The 24185-nt window shown below is 33.0% G+C and overlaps 2 protein-coding genes and 2 pseudogenes across 2 annotated transcripts; 3 read left to right on the plus strand and 1 right to left on the minus strand.

Annotated features, from left to right (window-relative positions):
* Positions 1-392: 392 nt before the first annotated feature.
* Positions 393-2565, minus strand: LOC144575580 (uncharacterized). The gene is made up of 2 exons (XM_078325774.1): positions 1910-2565; positions 393-739 (listed from the first exon to the last, which is right to left on the minus strand). Exons 1-2 carry the CDS (start codon positions 2483-2485, stop codon positions 605-607), a joined length of 711 nt encoding a protein of 236 aa, XP_078181900.1. The 5' UTR covers positions 2486-2565; the 3' UTR covers positions 393-604.
* Positions 2566-10173: 7608 nt separating this feature from the next.
* LOC144575546 (SNARE associated Golgi protein family) lies at positions 10174-13093 on the plus strand. Its single transcript, XM_078325731.1, has 7 exons — positions 10174-10718; positions 10809-10861; positions 11075-11167; positions 11471-11694; positions 11975-12041; positions 12239-12349; positions 12751-13093. The coding sequence occupies exons 1-7, from the start codon at positions 10310-10312 to the stop codon at positions 12775-12777; spliced, it is 984 nt and encodes a 327-aa protein (XP_078181857.1). The 5' UTR covers positions 10174-10309; the 3' UTR covers positions 12778-13093.
* A 223-nt stretch (positions 13094-13316) lies between these two features.
* LOC144575296 (G-type lectin S-receptor-like serine/threonine-protein kinase SD2-5 pseudogene) lies at positions 13317-14366 on the plus strand (annotated as a pseudogene).
* Positions 14367-15933: 1567 nt separating this feature from the next.
* LOC144575297 (G-type lectin S-receptor-like serine/threonine-protein kinase SD2-5 pseudogene) lies at positions 15934-16434 on the plus strand (annotated as a pseudogene).
* The last annotated feature ends 7751 nt before the right edge of the window (positions 16435-24185 follow it).

A 24185-nucleotide genomic window follows, 5' to 3' on the forward strand; every position in this document is an offset into this window, starting at 1 on the left:
TTAGATCAAATGATTTTAGTAGCTTGATAAAAAGTTAACAGGCTTGCATAGCAGAAGTTGTTTTGTACTCCAATTTGTCTTTCGTTCTCATCCATTGTAAATATAACCATATACTGATTTTTTCCAGCAGTTCTTTTTTCTAGCAAAAGTTATAGGCAAATATAGCAGAGATTATTTTGTACTCCATGGTTAGTCTTTGGTTTTTGGTTATAATTATGTACTGATTTTTTTTTCTTTGGTTAATGAATTATAGTAGGCTATTAAATTACTACTTTAGAAAAGAAACCATAACCTATCTACTTTTACTCGGTCCACAATTCCCGGTAGGATTCGTATAAGTCCAGCTCGGGACCAGATAGGGGCCAGGTATCAGAAAAATAGCACTCTTGACATACTGCAGCATAGCATATTAGCATGACATCCTAATAATTACATTGCAATTCATCATGCTTTACATTCAAGTTAAGCCCTACTTAAACAAGGAGAAAGAGGTAAATATCCTAAGGCATAATGATCCATCCATAGAACACACAAACTATATGGCGACCACACTACACAATTTATGCCTATTTATTTCTAATTAAAAACACGTACTAACATAAGATTATTCAGTCAGGCCAAGCACAGGCCAAAGGGTCATGGAACCAGACGGAAAAGAGGCCCGAATCGAAGGAACGCGCTTCACCACCGAAAGGGCTTCATTCAGACGGCCCGCACGAGTCTTTAACTGTGTGGCCCTCTGCAAAACATGAAAAGGAAATTATATAATAAAAATAAACAGTGACAGATATAAATAGGATGAATAAAGTATTAGCTTTGGTACTAGCAAAATATATATGCTCTAATTCGGTCAGCAACCATTAGCCAGTAGCGTTACGGGCAAATACCAATTTTTACCAGCTCAGTCAGAGATTAGGTATCATTAGGTTCCATTTAGTACCATACATCTCTGCCGGTCCATTCCTCTATTAATTTGATTTTGTTTTGAGTTTTTATTAAAGCTCAAGCTAATCTAGCGAAGAAAAAGTAAAATTGAAAATCAGTTTAATATCAGTTCTTATGTACCAGAAAGGCAGTATAAAATATCTTGGCTCTATTGAGGTTAAACTGTTAAAGTGATCCCGCTAAGTCAAAAAGAACCACAACAATTGGAACAGTAGGTGCAATAACAACGACAGCTATAACAACATAGTACTAACTATTTACTGCATTTCTATTGCATCTCTCACTATTTCATAAGAATTATTGAACAGTATATTCCTTTTATGGACTGTCCCAACATGCCTGGTGCCAAAGAAATCACAAGGCTGCCTGGAATTCTATGTGGCCACAAGGCTGTGTGATCTTGTGCATGCAGTCTATATTGCAACTGTAAAAGTGTATGTTGTCACATGCTTGTGGTCGCATGTCCTGTGATTTCTTCGGGACAGACCAAATCTAGAGTGGACCAAAAAGTTCAAATGTTTTTCTTCCTTTTAATATGAAGCACGAAAATAACATAATATATCTTCATTTTTCTTATTCCTGCTGAATTAAGAATTAAGCATCTTATTGATCAAAATTCAACCATAGTTTGAAACTTACAATTATACCCAATATCATGCATCACAATTCTAACTCATAGTCAAGATCTATATCTAACTTTAGTCAATAAACAGCTGTTGAGTGTTGACATAAACTTAATAATAATTTATTGATTAAGATTTTCATACCAACTTTTCTCAATTGCTTCAATGATGGCCAGAGTAATAAAATATATTCAAAATTGACCAATCAAACCATAATTAAGACCACAAGTTTGGAAGTCAATTAGTATTGAATGACCAACTAAACCATATCTATAACAATTGAAACAATATAACAAGAAATTGAGATGGTGTAATTTTAGTAGACATAAAGAAAGGCTCACCTTTTCTTCAGAAACTATCTTCAATGGCATTGGAGTCCTACTCTTATACTGGTGCTTTGATTTAACCAATTTTCCACCCAAAATCACAACCCCTAAAATTGCAGCCGCAACCGAAAGAGACCAAACAGGTCTAATTCGCAAAACACATAGTTTAATCATCTGAAAAGGAACTTTCCACCACACATCCCATCTCTTTTCTATCTCTTTCTCTCCATTTTCCGCAATCGAATTGCGGGTTTCACTTTCCAATTCAGAGGGACATCTTTCGCCACTTACCCGGCTGCTCTTGTCAGAGTAATACGACTCATCAGACCAGAATTCCCGGGGTTGATTCATAGGGAAAGATTCTGGATCGACCCAGCTTGGATTGTCTGAGTGATAAAGCGTCTCTTCATCTTCACTGGGAGCTCTTTTAGGATACTTGGCGCCTGAATCGAGACAGAAATAGTCAGGCTTGATCGCACCAGCATCAGATTCGTAATCGAGTCGTGGCGACTCAAGCTCTTTCATAGGCTTAGGAGGGGAATCGGAAGAGCGATAAAGATCCCAATCATGGAGTTCGCTGAGTTCATCCATATGGAGAGAGAGAGAGAGAGAGAGATCCTCTGCCAAGGTTTCAAAAGAGAGAGAGAGAGAGAGAGAGAGAGAGAGCAGAGAGAGGAGGACGGTCCTTTGTTAGTTTGGTGTCTCTCTTCGAATAGAGGGACAAACTCAGGAAAGAGAGGATCGTATCCTCCCAGGTACCTGACTCAACACAATTGAAATAGACGGCCCAGATTTAATTTCAGCTGGTGGGTGATCGGATGGCAGTAAGGTCAGTATTATTTGGGCTTTAAGATCCGTGCCAAGCCATTTTCAGACCGTCCGATTCAATTCTACTCAATCATGTAACCTGAGGGGATACGAATTCGGAAAGAGAGGGTGACAGATGTCCAACGTTTGTACATTAAAAAGACAAATACCGAAATACATAATTTTAGCTGAAACCAGAGCATGACCGTACAAGAAAACGGTTAATCTTAACCTCGGTTGGATTGTGGATTTGTGGTTCGGGTTCAGCGTAAGAATTCGCGACTACGCTTGTCTGTGGTTTAAAATTAATCAAATGGTAATTAAATTTCGTAATTTAAAATTGTGGTTTGCTGGATTGATGTTCGGATTCAGCGTTTACAAAGACTACGCTTGTCTGTGGGGTGAACTGGGTGCAGCGAAATTATTTGTGGTGTGGTAGCGGGGGAAAGTAGCTGACGTGCCATCTCGGAAAGATGTACCGTGAATCAATGGCGCTGTTCCGCAGGACATGCGGATTTATTCCGCGCTATGGAAGAGTTGTTCGGTAAGTTAAAAGAAGGGATAAGAGATTACGATAGCTAAAAGAAGAAGAGATGCTCTAAGGAAGTAGGGGATTAAGATTCGGACAAAAGAAATTAAAGAAGGTCTAAGACGCTAAAGAATCGGTATTTAATAAGATTAAACGGCTAAGAAAATTAAAAGATGTTACTTTAGTTTTAAGGAGGCTCTTGCAGAACAGCACTAATGAGTCATTGGATTGGATCATCTCGCATCTGCGTATTAATTTATGTTTTGACACGATTCAATTCTTTGAGTGTTATGGATAAAATAAGGCTATTTGTGTAATGTTTGGAAAATTTATCATATAAATTTTAAATTTTAATTTAAATAGCTCAGTAAATTAGTTATATAATGAATTTATAGAATATTAATTTTGTTATTTTTAAAATATTTTTATTATTTTTTATGATTTATGAAAGATGACAAAAAAATTACTAAAATATTGACTTTTTTATTTTTAAGTCTTTTTTTGACATCTTTTATAAATTATAAAAATAGTAAAAATATTTCAAAAATAATAAAAATTAGTATTCTACAAGTTCATTATATAACCAATTTAATGAGCTACATATATCGAAATTTAAAGTTTATTTGATAGATTTTTGAAGTCGTAGCACTGAAATTTTTAAATATACCATACCATACCCCCCCCCCCCCCCCCCCCCCCCAAAAAAATAAAAAATAAATAAATAACCATATTTTCTGAAAAATTCAAATTTTGACATGACCGCCTCTCATAGATGCAGCCCCCAGAAAAGGGTCCGCATCTAGGGGATGCGGCCAGGTATTTTTCAAATTTTCAGGATTTCATGATTATTTGATTTTTTTTTTTTTTTTGAAATATAATATTTTTAAAAAATTTGGATCGTAGCATGAATGGTCTTATGTTATCCATAGCATCCAAGCCTTACTCTTCTGCTTGATCTATTAAATCCGAATTTAAAAAAAAAAAAAATCTGGATCGTCCCCAACGGATCACATGAAAGTGAAACGGATAAAATTTCAAACAAAAGTAAAAGGTTCGTTCAAAACAACCACACTCCTGGGATTAACAGACCTCAATCAGATAACCAAGAGTTTGCATTAAAAATATATACATCGAAACTGGCGAAACAGATACAGTTCCTAGGCACTGGTAAACCAATACATACTAAAAAATATCAAAGGAGAACAAAAAGAACCTTCACAAAAAAAAGTATAAAGCAGGTGAAACAATGCTACAAGATTGCAACCCTTTGTAATACGTCTCGTGATGATATTGCAAGCGGATTCAAAGGGAAGAAACAGTCTACCAACAACATTTTGTGTTACACCAACAACATTTACATGAGACGTATCAAATAAATTTATATCGGTAGACTTCTGTTGTTGGTAGACCGATTCTATCAAAGGGAAGATACAGTCTACTAAAAATATTTGCAACAAAATTTATTTTCATCCGTTACACCTCAAACTGGGAGGGAAACCGATTCTATTAATTACAATGATACAAGGTTAAACCTTTCACCTCCCGTATCATTCACCTTTGATATAACTCTTGATGTGAATTATTACAATACAAGTAATAAATCCTAGTTGATACTCAATTCAGTTGCAAGTGTACAACCTTGTCAAGTAGTACTTATGGATCGTCTCCACAGGGACAAGTTGGAATATTAACTCTAACCTAATAATTTAATTTAGTAAAAGAAAGTAAAAATGTTTTGTGTTTGTTCAAGTGGTTTGGTTTCGATTAAAATGAATTAAACTAAAGTCTTTAAAGCAAAATCTGATTTTTAACAAGTATGAGAAATTAGGGTTTCTTAGGGTTCCTATCCACTAGTGTTACGACTAATTGGTTTGTAAATTTTGTTCTTATATTTATGAAGGCACAGTTGGGTGTTGTAGGTACAAAGTGATAACTTTATATTAATATCATCTTTCAATTAGAATAAACGTCACCTCTCGGTACTTGGCTACTCTAATCTAAAGTCATTAAGTTCTTACTGTCCCAATTGATCTAGAAAACTATCTTTCACCTCTCGGTACTTGGCACAATTTTCTAAACTATTAGGTGAAGCCCGTATAAGACAAGCGTCACCTCTCGGTACTTAGCCTATCAAATACTCTATTCCTTATGGTCTGGACCTAATATTTAATTTCTCAATTGCAAATACCAAATCCTAGAGTTTCATGTGATTTCGATTAAGTCCTCACAATCAATTAAAATAAAGAATAGATCATAACAAAGAACAAGAATATATAAAATAAAACCAACTAAATCATAACAAAAGTTTCAAGTACAACCCTAATCAACTCTAGAAAAGCCCTTAGCCAGTCATGGCTAAAGCACAAATGAAATCAAAAGAATAAAAGAGTTCACAAAGGAAAGAAATTAATAAAACCGGTTGATCAATGATCTCTTCTCCCTTCTTCTCTCTTCTTGCTTTTCCTTGTTTTTCCTTGTTCAAAACCAGAAATTATCTCTAAAAAAAACGTACTCAATCTGTTCTACAGGTTCCTATTTATACCCAAATCAAAAACCTAGAAATAACCAACCAAAAATAGCAAATTCGGGCTCTGAACCGACCTAATTGCGGGCCGCAATACATTCATTGCGGGCCGCATTGCATGGTGAAAGTTAACATATTGCAGCGAAGAATTCTGAAGGCCATTGCGGGCCGCAATCATACCCATTACGGGCCGCAATGCATGGTGCTGAAATCTTCTGGAGTTCTTGGTTCTGGCTTGCTTGGTTGTGGACCGCAAAGGATCTCTTCCGGGCCGCAATGCATGTGGCAGAAGCTCATTTCTTCGTGCTAACTCACCCGTTTTGCTTCGTTTAGCTCCAAACACTTGATTACCTGTAGAACAAACATAACTAGGGCAGTAACTTGAACTTTTGGACATTTCTAACCTAATCAAACCCAATTTAATCAAAACTTGGCTTAATTTACATAACAAACCCTAGGTTTCAATAGATACAATTTTGGCTTATCAACTCTGTCAACCAAACACGATTCGACGAAAAGTATATAAAATTTCCATGCTTCCTATTTCACATAAGAGGAAATTATATAAAATTTCACAGAATAACCAGTCTTTGATCTAGTGGCAAATGCACATGGTCTCTCTATGTGAGAGATCATAGGTTCAAAATTCGGATGGAGAAGATCATTTGTTGTAATAACATGTGTATTAAATAGCTAGGTGGATTAACCTCCAACCTTTACTCAAAATATATATATATATATAATTTCACTGTTTGCAAGTTAAAAAATTAAACAAGTACTACATTAGGTGCAAGAATATTATTAACTTAATGATGAGCTCCTCAAATTACTCAATGACCATCCTACAAAGCTCCTTTCAAAAACTATATTTTCTAAACATATTTTATCATTTGCAGTACAAAAAAAGATATCAATTGCATGTCAAATGATTGTGAAAAACAATAACATTATCCTGTCAAAATGGCATATTTTATTCAAAAATATCAAGCACATCAAAGAGGCAAGTACACATGCATCATTCTATTGTTCTCACTATGTAAACAAAATGGAGATAATGGCAGACATACCTTGAGGATATCAAAAACTTTTTCAGCTATATACTTTTGCTGGAGGGTAGCCTGTTGCACTTCTTTTTTTTTTTTTTTTGAGAGAAACCCGCAGGTATATTTCATTGAAAACTAAAATTGTTACATCAGAATTTAAATTTTATGAAACATGAAAGCATTAAAATTGTCATCAAAGACTTAAAAGAAGTAGAAGAGTAAACTAAAGCATTTAACTAAAAAAGAAGAACTGCTCCATGAGATGAGTTTTAATTCCTTGCGCTGCCACCATTTGCATTCCCAGTATACCCCTTGTATCTTGTACAGCACATCTGAAACCGTTCGCCAAGCAATGGGGCTGTACCAGTAACTATCTCCTTGCAAAACTGATACCAGTTGATTGACGATTTCTTCAAACACAGTCATGCATTCCACCACTGTTTCAATTGCTTTCCATGAGAGTAGATCCTCCACATTTCTATTCTTAATTGCATCAACCAGTACTTTGCAATCAGAGAAGATAGTGGTTGCTTGTGGGTTACCCTGCTGGTAAGTATTACGTACCAGTTGGAGCGCCTGCAACATGGCTATGGCCTCAGCGTGGAAAGGGTATACAGAAAAATGCTTTCTGTATGAAACCGAATCGTCTGCCCCTCGGAGCGCAGGAAATTCCTGCCCCCAGAGTCTCTGTAGGGTGGGACCGGGGTGGGACCGGTTACTGTTTAAGAGTTTAACTATTGTTACTGTTTTTAAATGGACCCCATCCGCAGAGACTCTGGGGGCAGACGATTCGGTCTCTTTCTATATACCTTATATGGATGGATCATGGATGTAAAGATTTGCCTTTCTGTAGTTTGCCATTGTGGCACCATCCTGACAAGGTTGTAGGTCAAAATTTGATTGAAATATTTTAATTTTAGGCGTGCCTTTATCATTTGTACAAATTAATTAGAAAACACTCTAGGAATAAGATTAGGGCTTCATTTCCACTTTTGGTGATTACAAGTGCAATATTAGAGCTTTCTGCTAATCATGACTAGTTTCAATCTGTTGAGTATAAATGTTTTCCAGTTTAAAAGTTACCACGTTTACAGTACAGAAACAACAATAGCATTTGCCAAGTATCAATAAGCCTATAATCAGTACAGTAGCAGCGGTGGAAAGAGCAGGGCAGCGGGCGTTGCTCTGCGGCAGGGAAAGATAGTGTGCCAGTAGCCAGGGGCGGAACCAGACTTTTGAACTATGGGGATCAAACGTGAATAGAGATCAATCATATAAAATATTTGTACTACGAATGAGGGTCAATTTTACATTATTCATAATATTTTACTCTAAACTATATTGAATATCGTGTATAATTATAAATAATTTAAAAATAAATGGGGGTCAATTGACTCAATTACTTGTAGCGATCAAAAGGTGCAGCAACAACCACCGAGACATGCATCAGTAGCAGACTACAGCACCGGCTACTGCCGAAATGGCAAGCCAGCGGCCGGTAGAAAGCAGCATGCACCCACAATTATTGTTGGCAGTGTTCAGGCAGAGGCCGGCACTGTAGCTGCAGTCATGACAAAAAAGGGTTGTATTTTTTAGAAAATAGAAAAAGAGATGATTGACATGGAGTAGAACTAGGGTGTTTAGGGTTTAGGGTTTAGTCTAACTCTAAAATCCATCAAATTAGTTTTAAATGATGAATCCGAACCGTTGGAACCCGCCTACTTTACGAGTGATGCGTCTACATGTGAAAATTTTAAATATTTGAATTAATTTAGTATAAAGTCAATCGGTCAAAATTAGAAGGTTAATAAACTAATTTTAGTGCATTTATTTTTTGAACGTTTTTTGACCGCTTGACTTTATACTAAATTAATTCGAATGTTTTAAATTTTCACATGTAAATGCATCACTCGTAAGGTATGCGCGTTTCAACGGTTCGGATTCGTCATTTGAAATCGATTTGATGGATTTTGAAGTTAAGCTCACCAAAGTGTTTGGTGAGCTTAAAAACACCTAGTTCTACTCGATTGACACAACATCAATTGCTTTAGCATTTCCACTTGCAAATTAAATTCTGCATAGATTATTTTTTCCAAAGTTCCATTAATAGAGTAGCGTGATCATAATAATTTTCAATAGATTGGATGTTTTCTTTTCTTTATCAATCAAAATGACTAACATATATACAAGTCTTTAATTTAGTGATAAGAATAATATTTTTCACGTAGAAAGTTGTAAATTTGACAAGAAAATTATCAATATGTAAAAGATTTAGATTCATCAGGTTGAATTGGTATCAATAACGTTGGATAAAAAGATAACATTTTGGTGCAATAGAGTTTGGGATTAACATTTTTATTCAGGCAAAAGGTAATATAGTTAGAATGGCAATTGGGAAAATGTTAAAGTTTCGATCATAAATTATAGTAAGGCCGGTTTTAAAAGTCTAATCTATTCCGTTCTAAAATGTTACAATTTTTTTTTTTGTCAAACATGATTTCTTAATTTCGGATTATGTTTTGAGTAGAACTCGGGTGTTATTAAGTTTATCAAGTTTCTTAGTGAACTCAAATTTAAAATCTGTTAAATTGGCTTCAAATAACGAATTTGAACTGTTAAAAACCGCCTACCTTACGAGTGATGCGTCTACATGTAAAAATTTTAAACATTTGAATTAATTTAGTATAAAGTCAAATGTTCAAATAATGAATGCATTAAAATTAATTTATTAACCTTCTAATTTTGACTGCTTGACTTTATACTAAATTAATTCAAATGTTAAAATTTTTCACATGTAGACGCATCACTCGTAACTCATTAGGTAGGCGGATTTCGACAGTTCAAATTCGTCATTTGAAGCCGATTTGATGAATTTTAGACTTCAATCATCAATAGACTTGGTGAACTTAAGAACACCCTAGTTCTACTCTTATGTTTTTTCTTAAAAAACAGAAAAACCGAACCCGATATTCGTTGGATCCGAATCTGCTGAAATTCAAAGTCGGTACTGTTCACCCTGAAATATCTGCAATCCGAATCCAGCCATCAAACTGTTTCGAGATACGTGCAAAAAACCAGTTGTTTCAAAATGCATTCTCGAAAAAATTCAATAGCTGAATTTCGAATTTCAAAAATTTCTGGATGAACAGTACCCGATCTCGGAATTTGCTGATTTATTTCCATATTCGTTAGATTTAGCCGGATATATTATTTATTTTTTATTTTTGCATTGAGCCGAAGGGATATTCAATATTGCCTAGGGAACTGGATTCAAGGTCTCGAAATCGGATATTCGGAATCAAATTTGTTTCGTCAGTTTATACACTGACAGTGACAGAATCACACAAGTCTAGAACACTGAACAGGGTTCCAGTTTGAACTGGATACATCCATTTCCACGAATAATCGCACTGATCATGATGATGCCACGTGGGTAAACGCCTCTCTCCCAAACCTTCATCTCGATCCCTCCATTCCTCTCTCCTCCCCTTATCACCACACACTCTCTCTCCATGCTCCATGGCATTACCCCCGGTTCGCGCATAATGCCCTCCATTTCATTCACCTCTCGCTTCTCTCTCCTCTCCCCAACCCTCCCTTACTCTCCCTCTCTCTTCCTTCGCCACCGCCATCACCGCCACTACCACCACTCGCTCAAGCTCTTTTCTTCGCTCAGAGAGTCAAAGAAGGCGACTCTGCGCAAAGCCTCGCCTAATATACCGAACAATTTGAAGTTTGACCGGCAAAAGAAGCCAGAGAAAGATGAATCGAAGGAAGAATCTGACAATGGTATGGCCGTTAAAGGAACTGTTCTCGCTGGATTATTGTTAGTTGGTGTAATCGGTGGAGTTGGGGGTGTTGGATATGTGTACAAAGATCAGATCAATGCGTTTCTCACACAATTTTCAGAATACATTGACGGTATGAGCTCTTAATTTGATGTTTTGTTCCTTCTAGCTTCTTTTTCCTGTATATATGGATTCAATTTTTATGAACTTTCTATGATATCAGGTTATGGCCCGGCTGGATACGCACTATTTGTGCTTGTTTACGCAGGATTAGAGGTATGTGTAGAAATCAGCTTTGCTTTCAGAACTTGTGGCTCAAATCATATAAACATATCTAGCAAGTGGAAACAATATCTTTCATTTGAATTCACATGAAGAACCTCACAATCAAGCAAACCTGTTCTCAAATCCATGTTTCTATGGATGCCAATGGTAACATAATAGATGTTCACTAATTGTGGCACCTGACAAGATTTTTACTCCCCGTAGGTTCTTGCGATTCCAGCAATTCCGTTGACCATGTCAGCCGGGCTTCTATTTGGCCCTGTTACTGGTACCGTCATTGTTTCTATCAGTGGAACGGTACGTTACTCATGAATTTGTGAAAGTTACAACAGAAATTCTTTTTGTCTTTATCCTTACTGGCAATAATATGCACTGGCAGTGTTATCATTAGGTCCTGATTGATTCCGTGTTATATATTTTTCTTTTATAAAATTCTCTTACTTTGTTTTGCTGTTTTATTATCTCATTAGTCAAACACCAAAATAAAGTTCAATAAAATAAAGAAGAACAAGTTCTGTACTGGACTGTATTTCTGTATTTGTGCTGGTATGAACCAAAAACATGGTAGATACCCCACTCCTATTTCTTTTGAATTTTCAGGTGGCAGCAGCTGTGGCTTTTCTTATTGCAAGATATTTTGCAAGAGAGCGCATTCTTAAACTGGTGGAAGGAAATAAGAAGTTTGCGGCAATTGATAAAGCGATTGGAGAGAATGGTTTTAAGGTTGTGACGCTTTTGCGATTAAGCCCTTTGTTACCGTTCTCTATTGGAAATTACCTTTATGGCCTTACCTCCGTGAAATTTTTGCCTTATGTTCTTGGCAGGTGAGGTTGAAATTTATTTAGTTTCCTTCTTTTGTGCTGTTGAGCTATACTGCTGTAGTATCATACTTTCGCTAGTAGCTGGAATCAACAATGGTAATACACAAGTAAAAGTACAAGAGGATCCCACAGGATTTCCTCAAAACAAAAATAGAAAAAAAAAAAAGGAAGCACAAGAGGAAATACCACAATATAATACGCTTCAGAAGGAGAATGCTTTGATTGAACAGATAAATAAAAATTTCTATTTTAAGTAACAAATTGCTTTAATTTTGGTTCACAGTTGGTTGGGGATGCTTCCTGGTTCATGGGCTTATGTTAGTGCTGGTGCATTTGGTCGAGCCATTATTGTAAGCTTTAATTTCCTTTTCGCCTATTATTTATTATTATTATTTTTATTTAAACTTGGCAACAGTTGTCACCAATAGAAATAGTAATGATGCTAATAGATCCCTCTGTGTACTCCATTCTGATAAGTTGATCATTTCATTGTACCCCTATATTGTGGGTTACTTTCTGATTTGATGATATTTTCCTTCTTTTCTAGCAAGAAGAGTCGGAGGTAGGATTGCCAGGTGGCAATGGGCAATTAGTCACATTAGGCCTTGGTCTAGTTTTTACAGCTATAGCTGCAACTTATGTTACTCGTCTTGCAAAGGTAACGCTCTTGCTTTGTATTTTTAAATTTCATTTTTGTTAATTTGTAAGGTGATGTTCTCCTTTCCTTTTGCACTTATTAAATTAATCATGTTTTTTAAGAGTTGTTATTTGAGATCCTGGGCTACTTTAATAAAGATGCGTTTTTCTCAGTAAAGGTACATCCTGGCTGGTATTGTGGTACAGTTCAGTACTGTGCTACTTTGATACAAACTCGGACGCGCATCAGTAAAAAGCTGCTTATTAGTTTTGTGTCAGAACATATGAATAAAGTCTTGGGTAACCTGGCCATGTAAATAAACCAAAAAAAGGAAAAAAGAAAGACGTTATAAATATTTTCTAGTTGCCAACCTCTTAAGTCTATTTAAATAGTAACGACATGTTTGTTCTCTTTTTGTGCAGGATGCGATGAAAGACATTGATGAATAGCATTATGACATTTTAAAGCTTGCACAAGATTACAAAGACAGAATGAACTTTTCATTGACGGTGTCAAATTATAGGAGTTTAAAAAGAGAGACATTTGCAGAACAAAAACAAATTGTCTAACAGGGAACAAAATACAAAAATCCCTTGAATTGAAGTCATTTTATGAAGCCATAGTGGTGTCAGGTGATATTCACACAGCTCAGATGTTGTAATGTTAGTTGCTAGATCATAATGAGGAGATTTATAGATTCCCTTGCCATGTACATTATTAGTACCTTCCTGCTTAATAGTGCAATCTAATCATAATCGTAGCTTAGTCCAGTTCCATTTGGCAACTTACATATGAGCAATGGCTTGTGTTAGATTCAGATACCAGCAATGTTTTAAAATGCGGTTTTGTTCATGCATGCGGAAGGCCACTGCATACCGCATAAGCGGTATGCGGATTTTAAAATTTATTTGGTATGCGGATTTTAAAATAAAAATTCACGTATATATATTCATATTCATATAGTTGAATTTATTTCTACATAACCAACATGAAGTATGCCTTATTGTATATAAAAAATACAATAATTTGAGATTAGATAGTAAAACTCTGCATAATGCATATGAACTTTTAATTACATGCGTTGCATATTACGTTTTTAATCCACATATCCGCATATTTGGACCGCATATGCGGTCCATGCGGTCGCATTTTAAAACACTAGTATCTATCACATCAATTTGGTGAGGCTAATCGGTTTTTGTGCTAACAAATTGAATAGGCTTTTAGTTTATGAGTACATGTACAATGGTCATTGGATTAGTGGATCTACTGCAGAGATGGGAGAGTTCCTTTGGATTGGCCCATCAGATTCAAAATTATAACCGATATAGCCAAGGGTTTATGTTATCTTCATGAGGATTGCAAGCAAAAAATTGTGCATTTCGATATCAAGCGACAAATATTCTTTTAGATGAAAAATTTAATGCTAAAGTTTCTGATTTTGGATTATCCAATCTTATCGATAGGGACATTAGCATAGTAATGATTAAAAAAATGCGGGGCACTCCGGAATATTTAGTACCTGAATGGCAAACATCAATGGTCACTGAGAAGGTCGATATTTATAGTTTTGGTGTGGTGGTAATGGAGATTCTATATGGAAGAAGAAACAGTGATGATTCCCATAGTGAAGGGAATTGTCATCTGATTAAACTGTTAGAAGAAAAATCTAAGAGCAATGCAATATCAGATTTGATTGACAAAAATGTTGGTGATGTCGAATTATATGAAGAAAAATTTGTGAATGTGATGAAACTTGCAATGTGGTGATTGCAATGGGATAGTACGCAAAAGTCTTCAATGTTAATAGTAGTTAAGGTTTTAGAGGAAGCAATGGAGGTTGAAACATCATTGGATTATAATTTTGTTTCTTCAATTCCAATGGTTGCGAATCTACCTAGCGTAGTGGATCAGTCAGCTCCCTTTCCAGCTTCAGTGTTGTCATGCCCTCGCTAAAATTTAGTGATCGTTTATTCTAAGCATTCTTACTCCAAGATGAAAGAGTCCTTGGTGCATTCCTTGAACTGCATTGGTGAGAAGTATGTTTTGATACGTAGTTTTTAATTATAAGGTTATTTTCTATTTGATGCATGTATATTTGAAGGTATTTACTATTGTAATGTATTGATGATTTTATGGATGTATGTTTCAAGGTATTATTATTATTTTATTTTTTTAGAAAAACAATAACGATCTAGTCCCTATTTATATTAACCACAATTGGTTACAAAAAAAAATTATGATTTCGAGAGTGCTGAAACCCTTGAACAAATAGAAATACAAAAATTCAAATAGAAACTAAAGCTTATGCCGACTGCATATGCATATGCTTATGCCGACTGCATATGCATATGCTTATGCCGACTGCATATGCATATCCTTATGCCGACTGCATAAGCATATGCGGCAGCATACGCGGTTCATGCGACCGTATTTTAAAACAATGGTATGCATCACATCAATCTGGTGAGGCTGATCGGTTTTTGTGCTGACAAGTTGAATAGGCTTTGAGTTTATGAGTACATGTACAATGGCTCATTGGATAAGTGGATCTACTGCAGAAATGGGAGAATTCCTTTGGATTGACCCATCAGGTTCAAAATTATAACCGATATAGCTAAGGGTTTATGTTATCTTCATAAGGGATACAGGCAAAAAATTGTGCATTTCGATATCAAGCTGGCAAATAATATTTTAGATGAAAAAATTAATGCTAAAGTTTTTGATTTTGGGTTATCCAAGCTTATCGATAGGGACATCAGCATAGTAATGACTAAAAAAATGCGGGGCACTCCGGAATATTTAGCACCTATATGGCAAACATCAACGGTCACTGAGAAGGTCGATATTTATAGTTTTGGTGTGGTAGTAATGGAGATTCTATCTGGAAGAAGAAACAGTGATGATTCCCATAGTGAAGGGAATTGCCATCTAATTATGAAGCATGCAATGGGATAGTACCCGAAGACCTTCAATGTTAATAGTGGTTAAGATTTTAGAGGGAGCAATGGAGGTTGAAACATCATTGGATTATAATTTTGTTTCTTCAATTCCAATGGTTGCGAATCTACCTAGCGTAGTGGATCAGTCAGCTCCCTTTCCAGCTTCAATGTTGTCAAGCCCTCGCTAAAATCTAGTGATCCTTTAATCTAAGCATTCTTACTCCAAGCTGAAAGAGTCCTTCGTGCAATCCTTGAACTGCATTGGTGAGAAGTGTGTTTCGGTACGTAGTTTTTAATTATAAGATTGTTTTCTATTTGATGCATGTATATTTGAAGGTATTTACTATTATAATGTATGGATGATTTTATGCATGTATGTTTGAAGGTATTGTTATTGTTTTTTTTTTAGAAACAATAACGGTCTAGCCCCTAACTACAATTGGTTACAAAAAAAAATTAGGATTTTGAGAGTGGTGAAACCCTTGAACAAATAAAAATAAAAAATACAGAAAATTCAAATAGAAACTAAAGCTTATGCCGACTGCATATGCATATGCGGTCCATGCGGTCGCATTTTAAAACACTGGTATCCATCACATCAATCTAGCGAGGCTGATCGGTTTTTATGCTGACAAGTTGAATAGGCTATTAATTTATGAGTACATGTACAATGAGTCGTTGGATAAGTGGATCTACTGCAGAGATGGGAGAGTTCATTTGGATTGGCCCATTAGGTTCAAAATTATAACCGATATAGCCAAGGGTTTATGTTATCTCCATGAAGAATATAAGCAAAAAATTAAGCATTTCGATATCAAGCCGGCAAATAATCCTTTAGATGAAAAATTTAATGCTAAAGTTTTTTATTTTGGGTTATCCAAGCTTATCGACAGGGACATCAGCACAGTAATGACTAAAAAAATGAGGGACACTCCGGTATATTTAGCACCTGAATGGCAAACATCAATGGTCACTGAGAAGGTCGATGTTTATAGTTTTGGTGTGGTGGTAATGGAGATTCTATATGGAAGAAGAAACAGTGATGATTCCCACAGTGAAGGGAATTGTCATCTGATTAAACTGTTAGAAGAAAAATCTAAGAGCAATGCAATATTAGATTTGATTGACAAAAATATTGGTGATGTCGAATTATATGAATTGTGAATGCGATGAACCTTGCAATGTGGTGCTTGCAATGGGATAGTACCCGAAGGCCTTCAATGTTAATAGTGGTTAATGTTTTAGAGGGAGCAATGGAGGTTGAAACATTATTGGATTATAATTTTGTTTCTTCAATTATATGGTTGCGAATCTACCTAGTGTAGTGGATCAGTCAGCTCCCTTTCCAGCTTCAGTGTTGTCAGGCCCTCGCTAAAATTCAGTGATCGCTAAAGAGTCCTTGGTCCATTCCTTGAACTGCATTGGTGAGAAGTATATTTTGATACGTAGTTTTTAATTATAAGGTTGTTTTCTATTTGATGCATGTATATTTGAAGGTATTTACTATTGTAATGTATTGATGATTTTATGTGTGTGTGTTTGAAGATATTATTATTATTATTATTTTTGAGAAACAATAACGGTCTAGCCCCTATTTATATTAACCACAATTGGTTACAAAAAAAAAATTAGGATTTTGAGAGTGGTGAAACCCTTGAACAAATAGAAATAAAAAATACAGAAAATTCAAATAGAAACTAAAGCTTATGCCGACTGCATAAACATATACGGTAGCATATACAGTCCATGCGGCCGCATTTTAAAACACTAGATACCAGTTCTTATCTTTTTGAGAGATTCTAGAAAATTGTGCACACTTTGTTTCATTTATTTGTTTTCATAAAAGTGCATCACGATTCACGTAGTACAATATAATCCTGACTGTGCTGCAGCTTTGTCATGACCTTGATAATTTAAATTAGTATTATTGCAGCGAGATTCATTTTGCTACCTAATACAGCGAAAGCTTGTCTATTAGCAGAAACAAACTTTCTTCATCAATTCTTCTCAAAATGAAACAGTTAGTAATGAATTGAAATATTAATTATTCGCCCAACAGGAATATCACCGAGTTTTTTAAAAATACTCAAATTTATAAATAACCACATTTTTGTCAGAATTTTATTTTTGCCCAAACCATACAGATTATTTATGGTTTCAATTAAAAATTCAAACTGTAAATATTCCTTACGGTTTGAATTTTTTTTTTTGATTTAAAAATTCGGACCGTATATATTCCTTACGGTTTGAGTTTTTTTTTTTTTAGCCCAACTTTGCACCTCTGGTTAACATATCAAAACACCTTCAAAAATTATGAAAATTTACCAACATGCATTTTTGACTTCATAAAATAAGATTGTGAAGTTTCATACAAAATCTCAAAACAGATCGTGAGATATCGCCCTCAAAAATTGCCCGAACTGCTGAAGAAATGCTTCTTAGCCCAAATTTGCACCTCTGATTAACATATCAAAACACCTTCAAAAATCATGAAAATTTACCAATATGCATTCTTGACTTCATAGAACAATACTGTGAAGTTTCATATAAAATCACAAAACATATCGTGAGATATCGGCTCTCAAAAATTGCCCGAATCATGAAAGTGACATTCAACCCTGATTATATTTCATTCCAATATTGAACAAGTTTTAGTTCAGTTTAGCTATGTATATTTTATATAGTTTTAGTTCAGTTTAGCTATGTTATATTTTATTATGTTTAAGTTTTAGTTCAGTTTAGATATGTTATGTTTTATTATGTTTGAGTTTTAGTTCAGTTTAGCTATATTATGTTTTATTATGTTTGAGTTTTCAGTTTTGTTATGTTTCATTATCTCACGATCTGTTCTGAGATATTGTATGAAACTTCACAGTCTTGTTCTATAAAGTCAAGAATGCATGTCGGTAAATTTTCATGATTTTTGAAGGTGTTTTGATATGTTAATCAGAGGTGCAAATTTGGGCTCAAAAGCACTCCTTCAGCAGTTTGGGCAATTTTTGGAAGCCGATATCTCACGATCTGTTTTGAGATTTTGTATGAAACTTCACAGTCTTATTCTATGAAGTCAAAAATGCATGTCGGTAAATTTTCATGATTTTTGAAGGTGTTTTGATATGTTATCAGAGGTGCAAAGTTGGGCTTAAAAAAAAAAACTCAAATTGTAAGGAATATATACGGTCCGAATTTTTAAATAAAAAAAAATTCAAACCGTAAGGAATATTTACGGTTTGAATTTTTAATTGAAACCGTAAATAATCTGTACGGTTTGGGCAAAAATAAAATTTTGATAAAAATGTGGTTATTTATAATAAAATATTTATAAATTTGGGTATTTTTAAAAAACTCGGGGAATATCAGGTACTGTTGGTGCTCAACAGGAATAGTCTGCTGTCTCTCGAAATAGAAACTGTGTGAAAACAAAGACAAACAAAAAATTTTGACAAGGCAGCGGCAGTGAAGATTAAAGAACGGTTCCATCTTGTTTTGTTGTGGAAGTTTTTAACGAATAGTCTGATCTTTTCATTCGTGCTGCACTCAAGTTGTGGGAACCATAGGTACAAATGAATTATTCGGGTTCGGTTCGGCGAAGTCAAAGATTTTTTATTCGGAATTATTCAGATCAGATATTTCAATCCTGCAAGAGAGTAAAAAAAAATGTTATGAAAAAAATTTGCGAATGATTCGTAAAATTCGCGAATTATTAGTGTTTAATTCGGTCAAAGTTCGGTCAACCGAATAATTCGGCGTTGGGTTTGGAATCACCAAAAAAATAAATTATTCAGATTTAATTTGAGTTTAATTCGCGAATCTTATGACTATGATGGAAACTTGTCACAAAATAATGGTTACCTAGTATAGCGAGTATCCATATCCTCTCCGGTACATACTAAAATCAATTCGGCAAAAAAGATGAAAAATCACTATTTTTGGATCAAGTGATTTTCTACCGTTGGATTTCTAAATAACTTAAAATTTGAAAACTTAAAAATTATGGAGATAACATTGAGCGTTTTACTGGAATAGTATCGTAGCCTCACTCAAATATAAAATTATACTTAAATATTTATAATTTTTATTTTTTAGATAAGAAACGAAATAAATAATAATAATAATAATAATAAAACTTGAAAAGTAGTAGCCCAAATTTAACAAGAAATATCAAATCTGAAAATCATTTCACATTAAATCGCTAATGTTCTCAATAAAACCTAACGTTAAACTTGAACAAAATTATCCTCTAAACCTAACGTTAAACTCGCAACAAAATAAAAAAAAAGTTTACCATCAATATATAATCAACTGGTGTTACATTTTCAAATTACAAAGGAAAGACGCCGTGACCATCCTCCTCACGAATCAAATGGTCGTGATCTAAACAAAAATATTATGTTACCTCATAGGATATGGATTCCTCTTTATGTGTGAACTTATCAAAGAACCCGATTTTTTTATTTATATCCAAAAAAATATATAAATTTAAAAAACTAACCAAACCGTTTGTTATTTTCCAAAACTACCCAAACCGGAAAAAAAATTTCCGGAAATTTTTTTTCCAAAAATTGGATCCTAAATCCGGAATAATTTTTTCCGGATTTAGGATTTCTTTTTTTTTTTTTTTTGCTAAATCCGGAATAATTTTTTCCAGATTTAGGATTTTTTTTTTTTAGGAATTTTTTTTTTCAGTTTTTATTTATAATTTATTTATTTTTTGTATCGAAGTATTACAAATATTTAATATATTTTTTAAAAAATAGATGGAATACTATATAATTTGATTTATTCAAAAAACTGCTACAAATAATTCGGATCAATATTTTTCATGCCGGATTTTTTACGGCCGTAAAAAAAAAAAATAATATAATATATGTATATGTATATGTATATATAATATAATATATGTATATGTATATATAATATAATATATGTATATATATGTATATATATGTATATATAATATAATATATATGAAAATGAAGATATAAAATATGAGGTATGACGAGGTATAAAAAAATGAGGTATTGGAACCCTCGTTTAGTGCCTCAAAAATTCAGTTTAAGTTTTCGTTCAACGGTAGGCATTCAATGATCGGTATTTTCAAAGTTTTCAAAGTCGAAACAGTCGATCCAAACCGTTCAACATGATGGATATTTTAAAATGTGCTTGCAGATCAAATTTTACATTTTTCTAAAAAAATTTACTATTTATTAAGATGGGTACAAAAATTCAATGGTCTGAATATAGATAGCGATTTTGTTAAATACTTAATAAATAGTAAAAAAAATCAAAAAAATATAAAATTTGATATGCAAGCACATTTTAACATATATATTATATTATATATACATATATATACATGAGGAGGGTTCAAATGCACCCAAAATTTTGTGCACCCAAATGCACCCTATCTTTCAAATCCCTTTTCTCAGTTTTCAAAGTCCGAATAGTCAATCCGAACCATTAGATGCGATCTATATATTAAGATGTGCTTGGAGACCAAATTTTACATTTTTTGAATTTTTTTACTATTTATTAAGCCACTTTAAAAATCACTGATTTTACATTTTCTGGACCATTGGATCAGCGATTTTCAAAGTGGTTTAATAAATAGTAAAAAAATTTCAAAAAATGTAAAATTTGTTCTCCAAGCACATCTTAATATATAGATCGCATCTAACGGTTCGGATTGACTATTTGGACTTTGAAAACGGAGAAAAAGGATTTGAAAGATAGGGTGCATTTGGGTGCACAAAAATTTGAGTGCATTTGAACCCTCCTCTATATACATATATTATATTATAAATACATATACATATATTATATTATATATACATATACATATATTATATTATATATACCTATACATATACATATACATATATTATATTATATTAATTTTTCTTACGGTCATAAAAAATCCGGCATGAAAAATGTTGATCCAGATTATTTGTAGCAGTCTTTCGAATAAATCAAATTATATAGTATTCCATCTAATTTTTTTTTAAATATATTAAATATTTGTAATACTTCATTACAAAAAAATAAATAAATTATAAATGAAAAATGAAAAAAAATTCCAATAAAAAAATGTTTCGGAAAATAAAATTTCCTAAAAAAAAAATAATAAATAATAAATAAAAAATAAAAAATAAATCCTAAATCCGGAAAAAATTATTCCGGATTTAGCAAAAAAAAAAAAAGAAATCATTAAATCCGGAAAAAATTATTCCGGATTTAGGATCCAATTTCCGAAAAATTTTTTTCCGGAAATTGGTATTGAAACCAGAAAAAAAATTTCCGGTTTGGATAGTTTTGGAAAAAGACAAGCGGTTTGGTTAGTTTTTTAAATTTATATATTTTTTTGGATATAAATAAAAAAATCGGCAAAGAATAATGGCTACCTAGTATAGCGAGTCAGGTTTTTGGGATAATGTTATCCAAAATTTAGGGATGTTCGGCAGTCCAGTAAGGAATAGAAATGGGTATAAGAATTGAAAATTTTGAACTGGATTTTATTGTTCACGTGAGAAAAAAAAATTCAATTTGAGTGAATTTTTTTTTTCCGACGTAAACAGTACTTTCGAAATTACTGTAAAACAGGACCTTACACTTTGTGACACATATTACTCTCCAAAATATTCAATTTTGAACAGTCTCGAAACTTTCGGTAATGTCACAATCACTCTCCTACTTACGTAAGTTGGAAATTAATGTTGTCGAGTATTTTTTTTTTTTTTTAGAATGTTGTTTTTCATATTTTATTAAATTTTATATTTAATATTAGTTTTTAAAGTTTAAGTTGTTGATTTGAATTGCTCAACACGATATTCATACTAAAATATGCTTGGGTTGAAATTTTATAATTTTAGAAATTTATTTACTATTTTTTAAGTAAGATACATAATTATTGTTTCTGGACCGTTCAAAAATAATAATTTATACTTATTTAAAAAATAGTAACAAAATTTTAAAAATTATAAAATTTGGTCTCCAAATATATTTTAATATAGATATCATATTGAGTAGTTCGGATCGTCAATTTGAATTTTAAAAATAAAGATATAAAATATGAATCATGATAAAGTATGAAAAACATGAGGTGTTAGAATCCTCCTCTTTTATTTTAAGTCTTACCTTCTCTTTTATCATATTTGGAAAAAAAAAATGATATTTTACTTCAGGAGAAGCTTTTCGTATTTGATAATTTAATTATGTGAAACTAATATTAAAAAATAGAACATGAATAACATTAAGATTTGCTTCTAATTTTTTTTCATATAGTACATTTTGACAAAAAAATTAATTACCAATTAGAAAATATAAAATTCTAATTAAATATTTTTAATTTTTAATTGTTAGATAAGAATCGAAATATATAATAATAAACTTAAAAAGTAGTAGCCGAAATTAAACAGGAAAAATCAAATGTCAAGATCATGTCTCGTTAAATCGTTAATGTTCTTCATCAAACTTAACGTTCAATTTAAAAAAAAAAAATTAAAATAGAATCAAAAGAGCCAAAAGGTTTAAAGTTGCTCGATTAGTATTAAGCATAAAAAATAGGGGAAATTTCATATGTGCCACTTAAAAACTTTGAATTACTTACCATCCCATTCAAATTTTATAACAACATATTTTTCATCCTAGATTTAAATAGCTAATATATTTTTCCAATATAGTTTAAATATATATCAAATATACCTAAAATTCAAATTAATTATGTTTAAGATTATGAAATAATAATTAATCAAAATTTATTAATTAAAACAAAACTTATTCTCCTATGCACACTCTCTCTTCTTTTTTGTGTTATATTTTTCATCTCTTTCGAACCCAAGCTCTCATCTAGATTGCAAGGGTTCTTTCTCCTCGAATATCATCTCCAACAAGCACAATTGGATTCAGAGGCGGAACTAGAAAAATTTAAACAGGCTAATCTATAAAATATAATATATGAATTAATTATGTTATGAGAGGTGCTAGACTATATAAAAGTTTAAAAAAACTCAAAAGTTAAACTAAAGTTTAATATACATAATTAAGAATTTTAAAATCATTGGGTGGCTTAGCACCCCCTGATCTATACATAAATCCGCCCCTGATTGAATTGGGGTTGGAGAGTGTTAGAAACAATCAAAAGGAGATGTTTAGTACATGTGGAGCGAGAAGGGATGCAATTTTAACGCTAAAGACTAAAGCAGGAGCAATCAAAATTTTACCGTAGAAGGAACGAGCATAGTTAGATACTTAATTATATTATATATATATTAAACATAACTAATTTGATCTTTTTATTAATTGAGTAAATACGTGAGTTATTAGAATTTAAAATGATAGATATGTTATTATAGAATTTAGGGGAAGAAATACATAATTTTATAATTTTGAGTGGTATGTATAAAGTATTCGAATAAAATAAAAGTTAAATTTTGAGTAAAACTAGGATGTTCTCCTGTCAAATCGACTTTAAATGACGAATCTAAACCGTTGAAACCCGTTTACCTTACGAGTGATGCGTTTACATGTGAAAATTTTAAATATTCAAATTAATTTAGTATAAAATTAATCTGTCAAAATTTGAACGTTTTTTGACTCGTTAAATTTGAATAAGGGCTTGCAACAAAATAAATAATAAAAATAAAAACTAATTAGGAAAAAAAAAAGATTTATGCTCAAAGTAAAGAATAAGGTCTTACATTTCCAAAAGGAAAGACGCCGTGACCGAATCTGTCTGTCTCACCCAGGTAACTGAAGTGCAAGTGTTAGATCTAAACCGTTCTTTTAACATGGCACGAATCTTAAAGCATACCCTACAGTTTCAATAAGCACTAGATTGAATTTGATTTGGATAGAATTAGTCTGGACCGTTCATTATTTTAAATTGCACGTCAGGTACCTTGGAATTCATATCCTCT

Source organism: Carex rostrata, chromosome 24 (genome assembly GCF_964058835.1).
Source record: "Carex rostrata chromosome 24, lpCarRost1.2, whole genome shotgun sequence".
NCBI classification, from domain to species: Eukaryota; Viridiplantae; Streptophyta; class Magnoliopsida; order Poales; family Cyperaceae; genus Carex; species Carex rostrata.